General features: G+C 43.9%; 1 protein-coding gene across 3 annotated transcripts in view; it reads left to right on the forward strand.

Moving 5' to 3' along the window:
* The window catches only part of ABL1 (ABL proto-oncogene 1, non-receptor tyrosine kinase), a 139,933-nt gene that overhangs the window by 77,254 nt on the left and 49,388 nt on the right, over positions 1–13,291 (forward strand). The window contains exon 1 of one of the 3 annotated variants that reach the window (XM_003428372.4): positions 6,449–6,940. The exons of the other annotated variants lie outside the window; for them this stretch is intronic. Coding sequence (XP_003428420.2) covers positions 6,856–6,940 — 85 coding nt within the window. The 5' untranslated portion in view covers positions 6,449–6,855. Of the gene's footprint in view, positions 1–6,448; positions 6,941–13,291 lie in introns of those variants that run through there. 3 annotated transcript variants of the gene reach the window in all.

A 13,291-nucleotide genomic window follows, 5' to 3' on the forward strand; every position in this document is an offset into this window, starting at 1 on the left:
TAACCTGCTGAAAAAATCCAAATAACAAGAGAGTGTATACTTTTACAGTCTATTTCAACTGCCCTGGAGATAACTTGGATAAATATTGGCTCCTCCATGGACCGCCTAATCCCTGCTGGGTCTTATACTGTGAGGAGGCTCAGAGAACTTGTTTTCTTTTCCCCTCCAGCCTTTCTCCCCCACCTTCTCCCACAGTGTAACGTGAGCTCTTAGGCCTGGTCTTCTGCTTTGGCAGATTCCTCCAGTCTTGAATGGAAAAGTTAACCATTTTCTTTCCACTTCAAACCGTCACGACTCTGTATAGGTGGACAGAGCTGGAATTTTGTAAATAGAAGGGTCTTCTATTAAAATAAAGAAAAATGGAAAGATTGTGGGTTTGAATTATGTCTAGTTGAAAACGTTGGGTTTTATGCTTACCAAACTTTCTTTCCATTTAAAAAATCTGAATCAGGAGAAGAGTGACAAAGTAACTTTTTTTTTTAATACAGAATTTTATCAGTAATGATATAGGAGTATCCTTTTTAGAGGGTTTTTTTGTTCCCTGTAAGAACAGTTTAATGTTGATGTGATTAAAAAAAATCCAAAACCTTACAGCTTTTTTAGAAAATTTTTGGCATGGGTTTCAAAGTTTTGCTAAAGAGAAGAGGCCAAGAAACTTAATGTAAACATGAAAAGGCTCATTAGAGTTTTGCTTAGCCATACCCGCTTTAAACACAGTATTGTAAACCAATTTTCTTTATTACTGATCTTATCTCAGTAACTAATTTGAGAGTTCTGTAAAATGATTGGATTTAAGAATTAAACTGTAGTTTCCCGGTAGCCTCACCGGCACGAAAATCAAAACTTGAGAAATGGTGTTTGCAAGGAGCTCCAAAGCCCGCATGTATAGCCCCACCATTTATCAGCCGACTTTTACTATGCATAGCACGATGACCAAATATAGCCAGTGGAAAGAGGAGAAAGCACCAGATGCTCATTCTGCTTTGCAGACCTTGTTCATTTAAAAAAAGTATATATATTGCATCGAATAACATGATACTTTAATGTCACCCCTTTGGCTCAAGACCGTAATTCCTAACCAAACCGGGGACATGTGATTGAGTGTTGTCTTTCTCCTGTTTCTTTTCCCCTCAGAATACCTCCCCAATCTACTCCTTAACTCCCCTCCAACATTTCAGTTTTGAAAACCTCTTGCTCTTCCTGCCTCATCCTCCAGTATTAACTTGTGGGTTGGGAGACCCTCTGGTGACCCAGAGAACCCCCTTTAATCCCAAGGCCCATTTGGAGAAACATGGATCTCAGACCCTAGGAGCAATTCTTGCAGAAATGGCCATCTATAAATATTCCCCCTTGTGGGAGAATATTGGAAGAGAGTGTTCATCCCAGATCATTGGGTTGGGGATAACAGTAATATAAATTGGAACTCCGTCATTCATTCAGTTGTTCTTATTGAACATGCACCGTGTGCAAAGCACTGTACTAAGCGCTTGGGAGAGTAGAGTACAACAATAGAGTTCCTGCCCGCAATGAGCTTACCCTTTCACATCCAACAGACCACCACTGCCCCCATCTCCAAAGCCCTACTAAAATCACATCTCCTCCAGGAGGCCTTCTCTGACTAATCTGTCATAAATGGTGATATTTGTTAAGCGCTTACTATGTGCAAGGCACTGTTCTAAAAGCTGGTGGATACAAGGAGATCAGGTTGTCCCACGTGGGGCTCACAGTTTTAATCCCTGTTTTACAGATGAGGTAACTGAGGCACAGAGAAGTTAAGTGACTCGCCCAAAGTCACACAGCTGGCAAGCGCCAGAGCCGGGATTCGAACCCATGAACTCTGACTCCCAAGCCCGGGTTCTTTCCACTGTGCCACGCTGCTTCTCTGCCATCTTCTTTTCCCTTTCTACTGCATCACCCAAGCTCCTAAATCCGTACCCCACCCTCAGCCCCCACGGCACTTATATCCATGTCTTTATACTTGGTTGCTTCTCCTTCCTCTAATTTGATCAATCAATCGGATTTAATGAGAGCTTACTGTGTGCAGATCACTATATTCATTCAGTCGGATTTATCGAGCGCTTATTGTATGCATAACACTGTACTAAGCGCTTGGAAGAGTACAGTTTAACAAGAAACGGACACATTCCCTGCTCACAACGAGCCTACAGTCTAAAGAGAGGGAGAGCTTATAGTCTATTATAAGTTCTTCGAGGGAAGGGATCTTGTCTAATTACTCTTTTCATTAATTCAATTGTATTTATTAAGCCCTTACTGTGTGCATTCATTCAGTCATTCTTATTAAGTGCTTACTATGTGCAGAACACTATACTAAGCGCTTGGGAAAGTACAATACAACAATAAAGAATGACAAGCCTGGCCCACAATGAGCTCACAGACTAGTGTGCAGAGCACTGTACTGAGCGCTTGAACTCACTCAAACGCTAGTACAATCAGTGGTATCTTTTGAGCACTTACTATGTGCAGAGCACTGAGCAAAGCACTTGGTAGAGTTCAACACAACAGTCAAATAGCCATGATCCTTGCTCAGAAGTAATAACATAATATGACTAATAATAATAATGTGATAGGTACTAAACAGTGGACCTGGGTCTGAATTAAAATTTATTCAGCTCTTCAAAAAACGTGTGTTTCTAATGTGCATTTTGGATGAGATGCTCCTAGGGAATTAGGAAATATTCTTCCAGCCACACTCATCTACCTGGATACAATTCATTCATTCATTCAAATGTATTTTTCATTCATTCATTCAATAGTATTTATTGAGCGCTTACTATGTGCAGAGCACTGTACTGAGCGCTTGGAATGAACAAGTCGGCAACAGATAGAGACAGTCCCTGCCGTTTGACGGGCTTACAGTCTAATCGGGGGAGACGGACAGACGAGAACAATGGCAATAAATAGAGTCGAGGGGAAGAACATCTCTTAAAACAATGGCAACTAAATAGAATCAAGGCAATGTACAATTCATTAACAAAATAAATAGGGTAATGGAAATATATACAGTTGAGCGGACGAGTGCAGTGTTGAGGGGATGGGAAGGGAGAGGGGGAGGAGCAGAGGGAAAGGGGGAAAAGAGGGTTTAGCTGCGGAGAGGTGAAGGGGGGGTGGTAGAGGGAGTAGAGGGAGAAGAGGAGCTCATTTATTGAGCAATTACTGTGTGCTAATGATGGTATTTGTTAAACACTATGTGCCAAGCACTGTTCTGAGCCCTGGGGTAGATCCAAGGTAACCAGGTTATCCCACATGGGGCGCACAGTCTTCATCCCCGTTTTTCAGCTGAGGTAACTGAAGCACAGGGAAGTTAAGTGACTTGCCCAAAGTCACCAGAGCCTGGTACTAAGCACTTGGGAGAGTACAGTATAACAATAAACCAACGTATTCCCTTCCCACGAAGAGCTTAAGCAAATTGAATACAAACTATATGGGAAGCAACATGATGTAGTGGATAGAGCATGGCCCTGGGAGGCAGAAGGTTGTGGGTTCTAATCCTGGCTCCACCACCTGTCTGCTATGTGACCCTGGGCACGTCACTTCATTCCTTTGTCTAGAGGGTGATGGTGTCAGAAGAACTGGTTGTGCACACTTGCGCAACTTTGGTCAAAAGTGTATGTGAATGCACTAGTGTGAGTTTTTCTTAATGCAGGATCAAGTTTTCCTTAGTCTTGGAGTCTTCAGAAACCCAGCCCCCACATTACAGGAGAAGTGAGGGTAATAACCTCAGAAGAAGTGGATTTGTATTGCTCCAAAAATGCCCGCTAATGAACAATTATCATATTAGCAACTGGCCTGGCATCCAGCTCTTTAAGACTGAAATGGTGCTTAATAACAAGGTTTATGATATTCCCTGGCTTTAGCCCTCTTGACCATATCCAATCCAGTCTTGAATTTTTGTGTGCTTTCTTTGGCAGGCAAAACTGAGGATCCTATTACTTAATATGCCGAGTGCCTTGAATTTTTTTCCAAGTTTTAGTCATTACTGTACAAGATAGTGTAAAAACGGTGATCTGCAGCAAGCAAGTCCACGGGCTTGCTCTGCTTTGTGGTATCGATCGCAAACACAGACGAGGGTTACTGATCAGAGGGCCCTTTGAAACTTGTAATGGACCCCCAGAATGGATCAAAATAATTAAAAACTCTATTCCTGCTCCCCGGGGGAAATAGTTACTGCTTCTCTACCCTCTTCAACTTTTTTTTGTAGTTCAAGAAAATGAGTATATGGAGAAAGATGTTTGAGGCAAAGTGAAAGTGTGCTTTTATATTAGGCCAGTTGCTTCTCATATTTTTCTACCCCCGATCCCCTGAGCTCATCAGCCCTGCACCTAAAAAAAATACCCCCAAAAACCCACACAGCAGGCCATCCCGGCTTGTGATCAGGTAAGAGGGACAGTAGCCCCTTTCTTTGTTTCAAGCAGAAGAGGAGAGCTTGCTGAAAGACTGTATGGTTGGAAAGCTGAAAGAGGAGTGAAGAAACAAAGCTGATAGCTGGGAAAAGGGACTATTATACTTCATCGCCACCGCCACCAGCCAATCTTTTGGAACATTGACAGCTTCATTCCTCGTGACAACTCGAGGGATTGGGGACCGTTAGGTTTGAAAACTATTATATTGGTTTGTCTGTAAGATGCACGCATCCCGGTTTTCCCCAAACTTCTTCCTGAACACCTGGACCCTCTCCGTTCCTATTTTGCCAAACATAAAATGAAGATTCTTGCCCTTGGGGAGCTTTGTAATCAAATCCACCATGAGCCTGAAGGGGATTTAGGCAAGTCGAGTCCCTTTATTTGGGCCAAGTCCACTTAATAAAACCGTTCAGGACATGAATCAGTTGCACACCTCTCCCTATTCTAAATCTTTCCTAGAAACACCCTAAAAATTGAATATATACTCTTCATAAACTTGAGTCTTTCTTTAGCCATTGCACAGGTCTAAATGGGAGAGTTTGAAAACTTTTCAAGACCAGTAACATTGGGAAAAAAAGGGCGTTGTTGCCTTTGTATGGAAAGAGCATAAAGATGTATTTGCTAACATCCACTGAGTTAGTCTTAATCACAGTGAGCTCACTGACTATTGATGGGACGAGAATAGGTAATTCCATTGGAATTCCAGTAGAATTTTTGCATTATTCAACCGCATTCTCCAGGCATAGGGTTTGCCTTGGCAGTGAGTTTGTGGTGGAATTTTGCATTATGCTGCAGCATTCTTCAAGCGGAGGGTTAGCGAAACCTTCATTTGACATGGAGAGAAAACATCTGATGGTTCAAAAGAATAGAGAAAGCATGGGGGATTCGGCGAGAGCTAACCTTTGGTGTTGTCCTCAGTTTTCAGTGCCAGAGAAATTCTTTGCGCTCCCTCAAATATTAAAAATCTGGCAAGTTTTTAAAGTCACGGAGTGTTTAGACCTGATTTCGTTTGCAAAAGAGATTGAATGCTGAATTGGTCTTTTCACGCCTGTACAGAAACAGAAGCAGTTAAGGGTGGTTTGTCCTCTTTGAATGCAGTTTTGTCTCTAAAACTTTCAAAATCTTTTAGCCACAGTAATTTGCTGAGCCTGGGCCTCTAACTAAGGAAGGCTAGAAAAGTTGGGTGACTCAGGCTGAGCCCGGAGTACAAAAAGCCAAGGGGTCTGGCTTCCATTCCTGTCACTCACCAGTGAATTCTCCATGGAGGTGAGAATTGCACAGGTTCATTAGCATACTTAATTTGGGGGTTTTCTTCAAATGTAAGAACATTTAATTAAGCTTTTGTGAGAGGGAAAAGCACCCTGCTGGGCAAAGACTCCCAGCCCAGTTTTTGAGGTGTTTCCTAGGAATTTTGTAGTAATAATGGTATTTAAGCCCTTCCCATGGGCCAGGCACTGTACTAAGAGCTGGGCTAGATAAGCAAATCGGGTTGGACCCAGTCCCTGTCCCCCCTGGGGCTCGCGGACTCAATCCCCATTTTACAGATGAGTTGACTGAGCCACAGAGGAGTAAAATGGCTTGCCCAGGGTCACCCAGCAGACAAGTGGTAGAAAAGCAGTGTGACTTAGTGGAAAAAGAACAGGCTTAGGAGTCAGAAGATCTGGGTTCTATTCCCGGCTCCATCACCGGTCTGCTGCGTGACCTTGGGCAAGTCACTTAACTTCTCCATTGCCTCAGGTCCCTCATCTTTAAAACGGGGGTTAAGACCGTGAGCCCCATATGGGACACGGATTGGGTCCTACCTGATTAACTTGTATCTCCCCCAGCGCTTAGTACAGTGCCTGGCACACAGTAGCACTCGAAAGATACCACTGGAAAAATAAAAGGCAATTTCAGAGAGCCCCTGAGGAAGAAATCTTGTGGTCGATGTGGAACCTAAAGGGGGAAGTTAGGAGCGGGTTAAGAATCCACCCACTTGGAGCATTTGTGGGCGTAACTAGCTGGTCTGATGTCATGAAGTCAGACAGCCAGAGCCTGAGGGGCCCTTTGTTGGCAGTTGAAAACGAGCAGAGCGGCTCTCATTCCCAGCCTGCAAGAGAGAGGGCTTCGCGCGGGCTGAGGATGTGAAGCCGAGGGGCCGTGTTTCGGAGCTGCCGCAAAAAGTAACCATTTTCAACTTGGGTGGTGGCATTTGGGGTTTTTTTTCCTTTCCCCTGCCACCCAAAGAGCAACGCAGAGGGAACAAGAAACAGGTTAGAGTAAAGACCCAGCCAACATGGGCACGGCAGATTATCTGCCTTTTGGGGCACTCCGATGGTTTTGAAGAGGACTGAGGCCGAGCTGTCCCGCGGGATCGGTTTGGGAGAGTGAAAGCTCGCCCCTCGGAACAAAAAGGGCGGGAGGGAAAGCACACATCGAGGACGCTATCTAACAAATGAAAATGTTGGAGATTTGCTTGAAGTTGGTTGGTTGCAAATCGAAGAAAGGACTGTCGTCTTCCTCCAGCTGTTATTTGGAAGGTGAGTGGCACAGCTTCGGCAGTTTGGGAGGTGGGTTTCGGAGGAAGGAAGGGTTTTGAAGGTTCCCGGGGGCCTACCAGCTTGGACTCCTGAGATCTGGAAGCCTTGTGCTTAGGCCTCTAAAGCCTGTGGCCTCGCATTGTGTGAGCAGCCGGATTAGGTAGTCACAACTCTCTAGAAGAGAAAATGAGAAAGGATTTGTGTTGCTACAGTCACTCTCAACCAGGTCGAAAGAGTCATTTGCGATTTAATAGGAGCTTACAGTCAAACTGCGAGACTGGCGAAACTAGAGGAAGTTTTGATTTCTTTAAGAACATAATGAAACCGGAATCTTTTATAATCTCATTTATTGTCAGAATGAGCCTAACTTCCCCAAATTACATGGTAAATGGGAGCCTGTATGTTTAAAATGTGGATTCGTGGTTGTGAAAACATGTGATTTTCATTAAGTAGCTGTACAAAGAGAACATGGCTCTACCATTTATGGTTGCAAAATTTCAAGTGATCTTTCTGCTCTTCTGAAAAAAAAAATCATCCCAGCCTTATCTCCAGACGGTGGATTTGGTCTAGAGAAGGATCTTCTTTCCCCCGTGGAGGGAAGAGAAATGATCCCAGAATTTAGGAAGGAATTTTGAATGAGTCAAAGCCCTCGGAAAGATTCTTGCGTTAGTTTCTTTCGACAGGCCGGCCCACTGCCAAGGAGCGTTTTGCTCTCCCCTTCCTCCCGCCCTGCCCTTCCCCCCCACCCCCTCCCGCTTCTCGCCCTCTTTCTCTTCTCTGTGTGTTTTACTCAGGGCATCTGGGAGAACCAAACAAAGACAGTAAATGGTGAAAAGTTGTGAAACTGACCAGTACGATGACTTTGATATTAGTCACTTTATGCTGTTGCGTTGGAGCCAATAGGGACACTCCTATTCGGCGCTGCCCAAATGGGACTTTGACCCTGCCTGTCTTTAATATTACTTTGGAGTTAGACAATGGCGCTTACCCCAATTGGCTGATCTTAAGAGTGAGATTTTTTTTTTACTCTTTCTTCAAGAACTTCCCGCGCAGTCGTTTCTCTTTTAGAGGTGCAATCGAGGTGAAAGCATCGTATTTCTCTGCTAGTCTGTTTTTCTTTTTCTCATTGCTCTGATGGGGTCCTTGGAGTGACAGGTATGCTGATCCAAACTATAGATTCCAGCGAGACAGGTGAAAGCTGTTTATTTTCATTACAAGCAGGAGCAACACAGCTGTCACACACACCAATTTGATGTTTTTGCACGCTTGCTGCACTCGAAGAAGGGGCCTCCAGATGTGGCAAGTTGCAGAAATCCCAGAGATTGAATTGGTGGTTTCCACGGGCTTTCTAGTATCCATCACACCATATATTCAACCTCACTCTTGGAATGTTGAGATACGTTACTCTTTGGAGCCCATTTCCTCGGGAATAAAGAGCTTTTTACATTTAGCTCCTCCGTGATATCCCTTTTGGGTTAGCCATGGGTTCATTCATTCATTCAGTCCTATTTATTGAGCACTTACCGTGTGCAGAGCATTGTACTAAGTGCTTGAGCACTGGGTTAAGTATGGCTGCCCCTACATTGTAGACGGTACATCTTAGCAGTCTTAGCAAGTCAGCGGCAAAGATAAAATGGAACCCACAACTAATGGATCTTGGACTTCTGCCCTTCCTAATTGTCACTATAAACGTTCTCTTGTTGATCAACACAACATGACACACTTTTTGTTTGGTTGTTTTGGTCTCTGATATCAACTTATGCAACATCGCTTACCAGGAATTTTCAAGGGGAGGTAAATTTTGCGGATCCTTGGAGTGTAATCCTGGCCATTAGGAAAAAAAACTCACACGGAAAAATCCTCTTGATGCAGCAGGGCCTAGAGACATTGGACTTGCTTAAAAGTTGAGAAGTTCTTTCCTCTCCCAGAACTGTCCATAATTCGAGAGGGCATTTTGTTAGGGAATACAAAGGAGAAAAGGGAATAATAATATTAATAATTGTGGTGCTTTGTTAAGCAGTTGGCATGTGTCTGTACCAACTGCTGGAGGGTGTATGAGATAATCAGGTCCGACACTATCCCTGTCCCACTTGGGGCTCACAAACTGGGGGGCATAGGAGAATGGGTATCTGACCCCCTTATTGCAGATAAGGAAACTGAGGCACAGAGCACTTAAGCGGCTTCCACGGTCACTCAGCAGGCAAGTGACAGTTAGATCCAAAGTCCTCTGACTCCCAGGCCTGCGCTAGGCCCCGCTAATAAATTTTCTTCGCTGACTGAGACTTTTTAATGAGATCTAAGTGTTGATGTCTTAGGAGATGGAGAACCATTAGTTGTGTGGGAAAACAGTGCCAGACAGCTGGACAAGCAATTTAACCTTTTCATCTTCACTAATGTCTCAGAGAAGAGATTCCAACTTGATTGCCCTGTAGAGCTGATGCCAGTGAATTCTTCTGTTGCCCCTCCAGAGGAGGAGATAATACAAACCCAATTTAAGGAAGCAACATTTTTTTTTTACCCGAAATCCAGCTATTTGAAGAAAGGCTATCTGGTCTTTTGGTGTGTGTGGTATCTGGGGAAGCAGCGTGGCCTAGTGGAAAGAGCATGGGCCTGGAAGACAGAGGACATGGGTTCTTATCTGAGCTCTGTCGCTTGTCTGCTGGGTGACCTTGGGCAAGTGACTTCACTTCTCTATGCTTCGGTTCCCTCATCTGTAAAATGGGAATGAAGACTATGATCCCCGTGTGTGACAGGACTGTGTCCAACCTGATTACCGTGTGTCTACCCCGGTGCTTAGAACAGTGTTTGGGACATAGTAAGTGCTTAACAAATACGATATTATTATTATAATTTTATGATATCTCTCCCCCAAATCAGAATGGCATCTGAGCTTTGGGTTAATCCACTATTACCCTTGTAACAAATACGTAACAAATACCCTTGTAACAAAGCGCTTAACAAATACCAACATTATTATTATTGTTGTATTTTGCATGGTAAGTTTAGAATCCTAAAACAGAAACTTAAGGCTTCTTATGGTAGTAATAGTAATAATGTTGGCATTTAAGTGCTTACTATGTGCAGAGCACTGTTCTGAGCGCTGGGGTAGATACAGGGTAATCAGGTTGTCCCACATGAGGCTCACAGTCTTAATCCCCATTTTACAGATGAGGTGACTGAGGCACAGAGAAGTGAAGTGACTTGCCCACAGTCACAGCTGACAAGTGGCAGAGCTGGAATTCGAACCCATGACCTCTGACTCCCAAGCCCGTGCTCTTTCCACTGAGCCACGCTGCTTCCCTACCTAATATTAATAATAATTGTGATATTTCTAAAGCGCTATGTGCCAGGCACTGTACTAAGTACTGGGGTAGATACAAGCAAATAGGGTTGGACACATTCCCTGTCCCACATAGGGCTCACATTCGTAATCCCCATTTGACGGATGAGGTAACTGAGGCCCAGAGAAGTGAAGCGACTTGCCCAAGATCACACAGCAGCCGAGTGGCGGAGCCGGAATTGGAACCCAGGTCCTTCCGACTCCCAGGCCCGGGCTGTATCCACTGGGCCACGCTGCTTATAAATCAGAAAGCAATAGCAAGAAAGAAGGGATGAAACACTGGTGAGAGCAGATGTAGGCATTTCCAACGGTTAGCCTCTGATTCATGTTTGGCTTTACCTCCAAACCACACTTAGCCATATTAACTCTGGCACTTTTTAAACGTCCACCTTCGCGGAGGCCTTTTAAAATTTGGCTTGCTTCTGAAATAGCCGGTTATTTAAACTGGCTATTTTAAGCTTGTAGAAATGTATATTTATCCATCAATGAACAGCATTCGTACTTTAATATACTCTACCAGTTCTGCAGTATTCAGCTCCCAGTGGTGGGGATTCCTCTTAAATGTTATGTTGTCTCAAGGGGCCACTTTGAGGTTCTTTTTCAGGGGACTCTTGGTATATTTGGGGGGATGTTTACATGGCTCCAAAGATCACAGACTTCTTTGAACCCTTGATTTGGAAAATCTTATAAATCAAATTGTGTCTCAGCTTCTTAGATGGGAACTCCATTCTAGTCATGATGTTGATGATGATGATGGCATTCATTGAGCCCGTACTATGTGACAAGCACTGAGTTACATCCTGCATGAGGCTCAGTCAGAACAGGTATTCCCTCCCCATTTTACAGAAAAGGAAACTGAGGTACAGAGAAGTAAAACGACTAGCCCGAGATCACCAAGGGGGCAAATAACGGAGCTGTGTCTAAATCCTGGGTCTCCTGACTCTCCCTAGCCCGAGGTCTTTTCACTAGGCCATACTGAACAAATTTGGAGGTCTCTATAATGTTTGTGGGAAAATAATTAACTCCTTTCCTTGGTATTTGCCACACCAAAACCACTCCCTGCTGAAAAATAAAATGTCGGGACGGGTGGTCACCACGTAGAGGGAAAAGCAACCAATAGAATTTGCTTTCTGTTCATCTACTGTATAAGCAACAGACTCCATCTTAAAGGGCTTAAAATCTAGTGTGACACCACTTATGAGTTGTGATCGAGAGCAGAGGGTCCTTTGCAATTTCTTTAAAACTTTTGTGGGTGTTTAAGAGTTACTATTTTACCGTTCTTATTTAATGAGTACTAAGCTTGCTAAAATGTTGGCATCGAAATTTTCCTCAAGTGGCCGAATACCTGAGAGATTTGAACTGCTTCCCTCATTTTTCTTGCTCATTTGCTGAAACGATCAATCGTCAAACTAGATTTAATGCATATCATTAAGACTTCCTGTCCATGGTTTAAGCTGGAAAATATCTTCCCTTCCTCTGACCCCCACATATTCCCATGGCAAATATTTTAATTGGGGTTGGGCCGGGGGGGGCGAGGGCGGTTGAGGGGCGACGACGAGTAGGGGAATGGGCGGAAGTGATGACTTGGCTAGTATTTGACATTTTCTATTCCTTCTCCTGATACAGTTTCTCCACTCGCCCCTCCCCCCTACCAGTAGCTTGGAAACTGAAAATGGCAGACTACTGCTGCCGCATGCGAAATGGAATCAATTCAGCTTGGGTAACGTAGTCAAAGCATCCCGAAAAAAGTTCAGCGGACATTCAACATTCAGCGGAATGCTGAGGCAACGAAAACCCGACCTGCAGTCGGTAATAATAAGGCATAGTATTGCCTTATTAAGAGGACATCCCCACCCAGAACAGTGGATTTTTTTTTTAATCTAGTGGTTTCTAAAATAACTCTGGCGCTTAGATGCCATAGTAAATTTATTATCTTTGCACAGTAAAACCATCTCACTAGTTTCAGCCCCAGGTAATTAGAGGGAAAAATCTGGGGCCCACTTTGGAAGGGTCTGTTATGTGTTTGTTTTAGTGCAGTGAAAAATGAGAATTTTAAGATTGCTTCTATTACTTAAATTCTACTTTACTAACAGACAATTTTGTTCTTTTGTGTGTGAGAAAGGGAATAAGAGAGAGACATGCAGGCTCTCCTCTCTCCCGACCACTTCTGGTTCTCTGCCTTCTTAATGGCCTGTGAGGGTATTTTTTTTAAATGGTATTTATTAAGCACTTAATTTGGGCCAGGCACTGTACTAAACACTGGGGTAAATCACTCAGTCAATAGTATTTTTACTACTATTGCATGCTTACTGTGCGTAGAGAAGTATACTAAACACTTGAGAGAGTACAGTATAACAGAGTCGGTAAGCACATTCCTTGCCCACGGCAAGCTTAAAGTCTAGAGAGGGATACAGACATTAATATAAATAAATAGAAATAATAATAAAAAGTACAAAACGGACTAATCAGGTTGGACACAGTCCATGCCTCACAAGGGGCTCACAGTCTTAATCCCCATTTTACAGAGGTGGTAACTGAGGACCAGTGAAGTGACTCGCCCAAGGTCGCTCAGCAGACAAGTGGCGGAACCGAGGTTAGAACCCAGGTCCTTCTGACTCCCAGGCCCTGGCTCTTTCTGAAGCCCATTTTTCCCATCTGTAGAACCAGGTTCTGGGTGGGCTTTCAAGAGCAGCCTGTATCTTTCTCCAACTTTAAAATGGAGGCAGAACACCACCAGTCAGTCAGTTGGTCAGCTGTATTTATTGAGCGTTTACTGTGTGCAGAGCACTGTACTAAGGATTTAGGAGAGTACAGTGTAACAATAAACAGACACAGTCCCTTTCCACAGGAGCTTACCATCCAAGAGGGGGAGGCAGACATTAATATGCATAAATAAATTACAGATATTTATATAAGTGCTGTGGGGCTGGGATGGGGTGAATAAAGGGAGCAAGTCAGGGTGATGCAGAAGGGAGTTGAAGAAAAGGAAAAGAGGGCTTAGTCAGGGAAGG

This window comes from Ornithorhynchus anatinus, chromosome 4, assembly GCF_004115215.2.
Source record: "Ornithorhynchus anatinus isolate Pmale09 chromosome 4, mOrnAna1.pri.v4, whole genome shotgun sequence".
NCBI lineage: Eukaryota > Metazoa > Chordata > Mammalia > Monotremata > Ornithorhynchidae > Ornithorhynchus > Ornithorhynchus anatinus.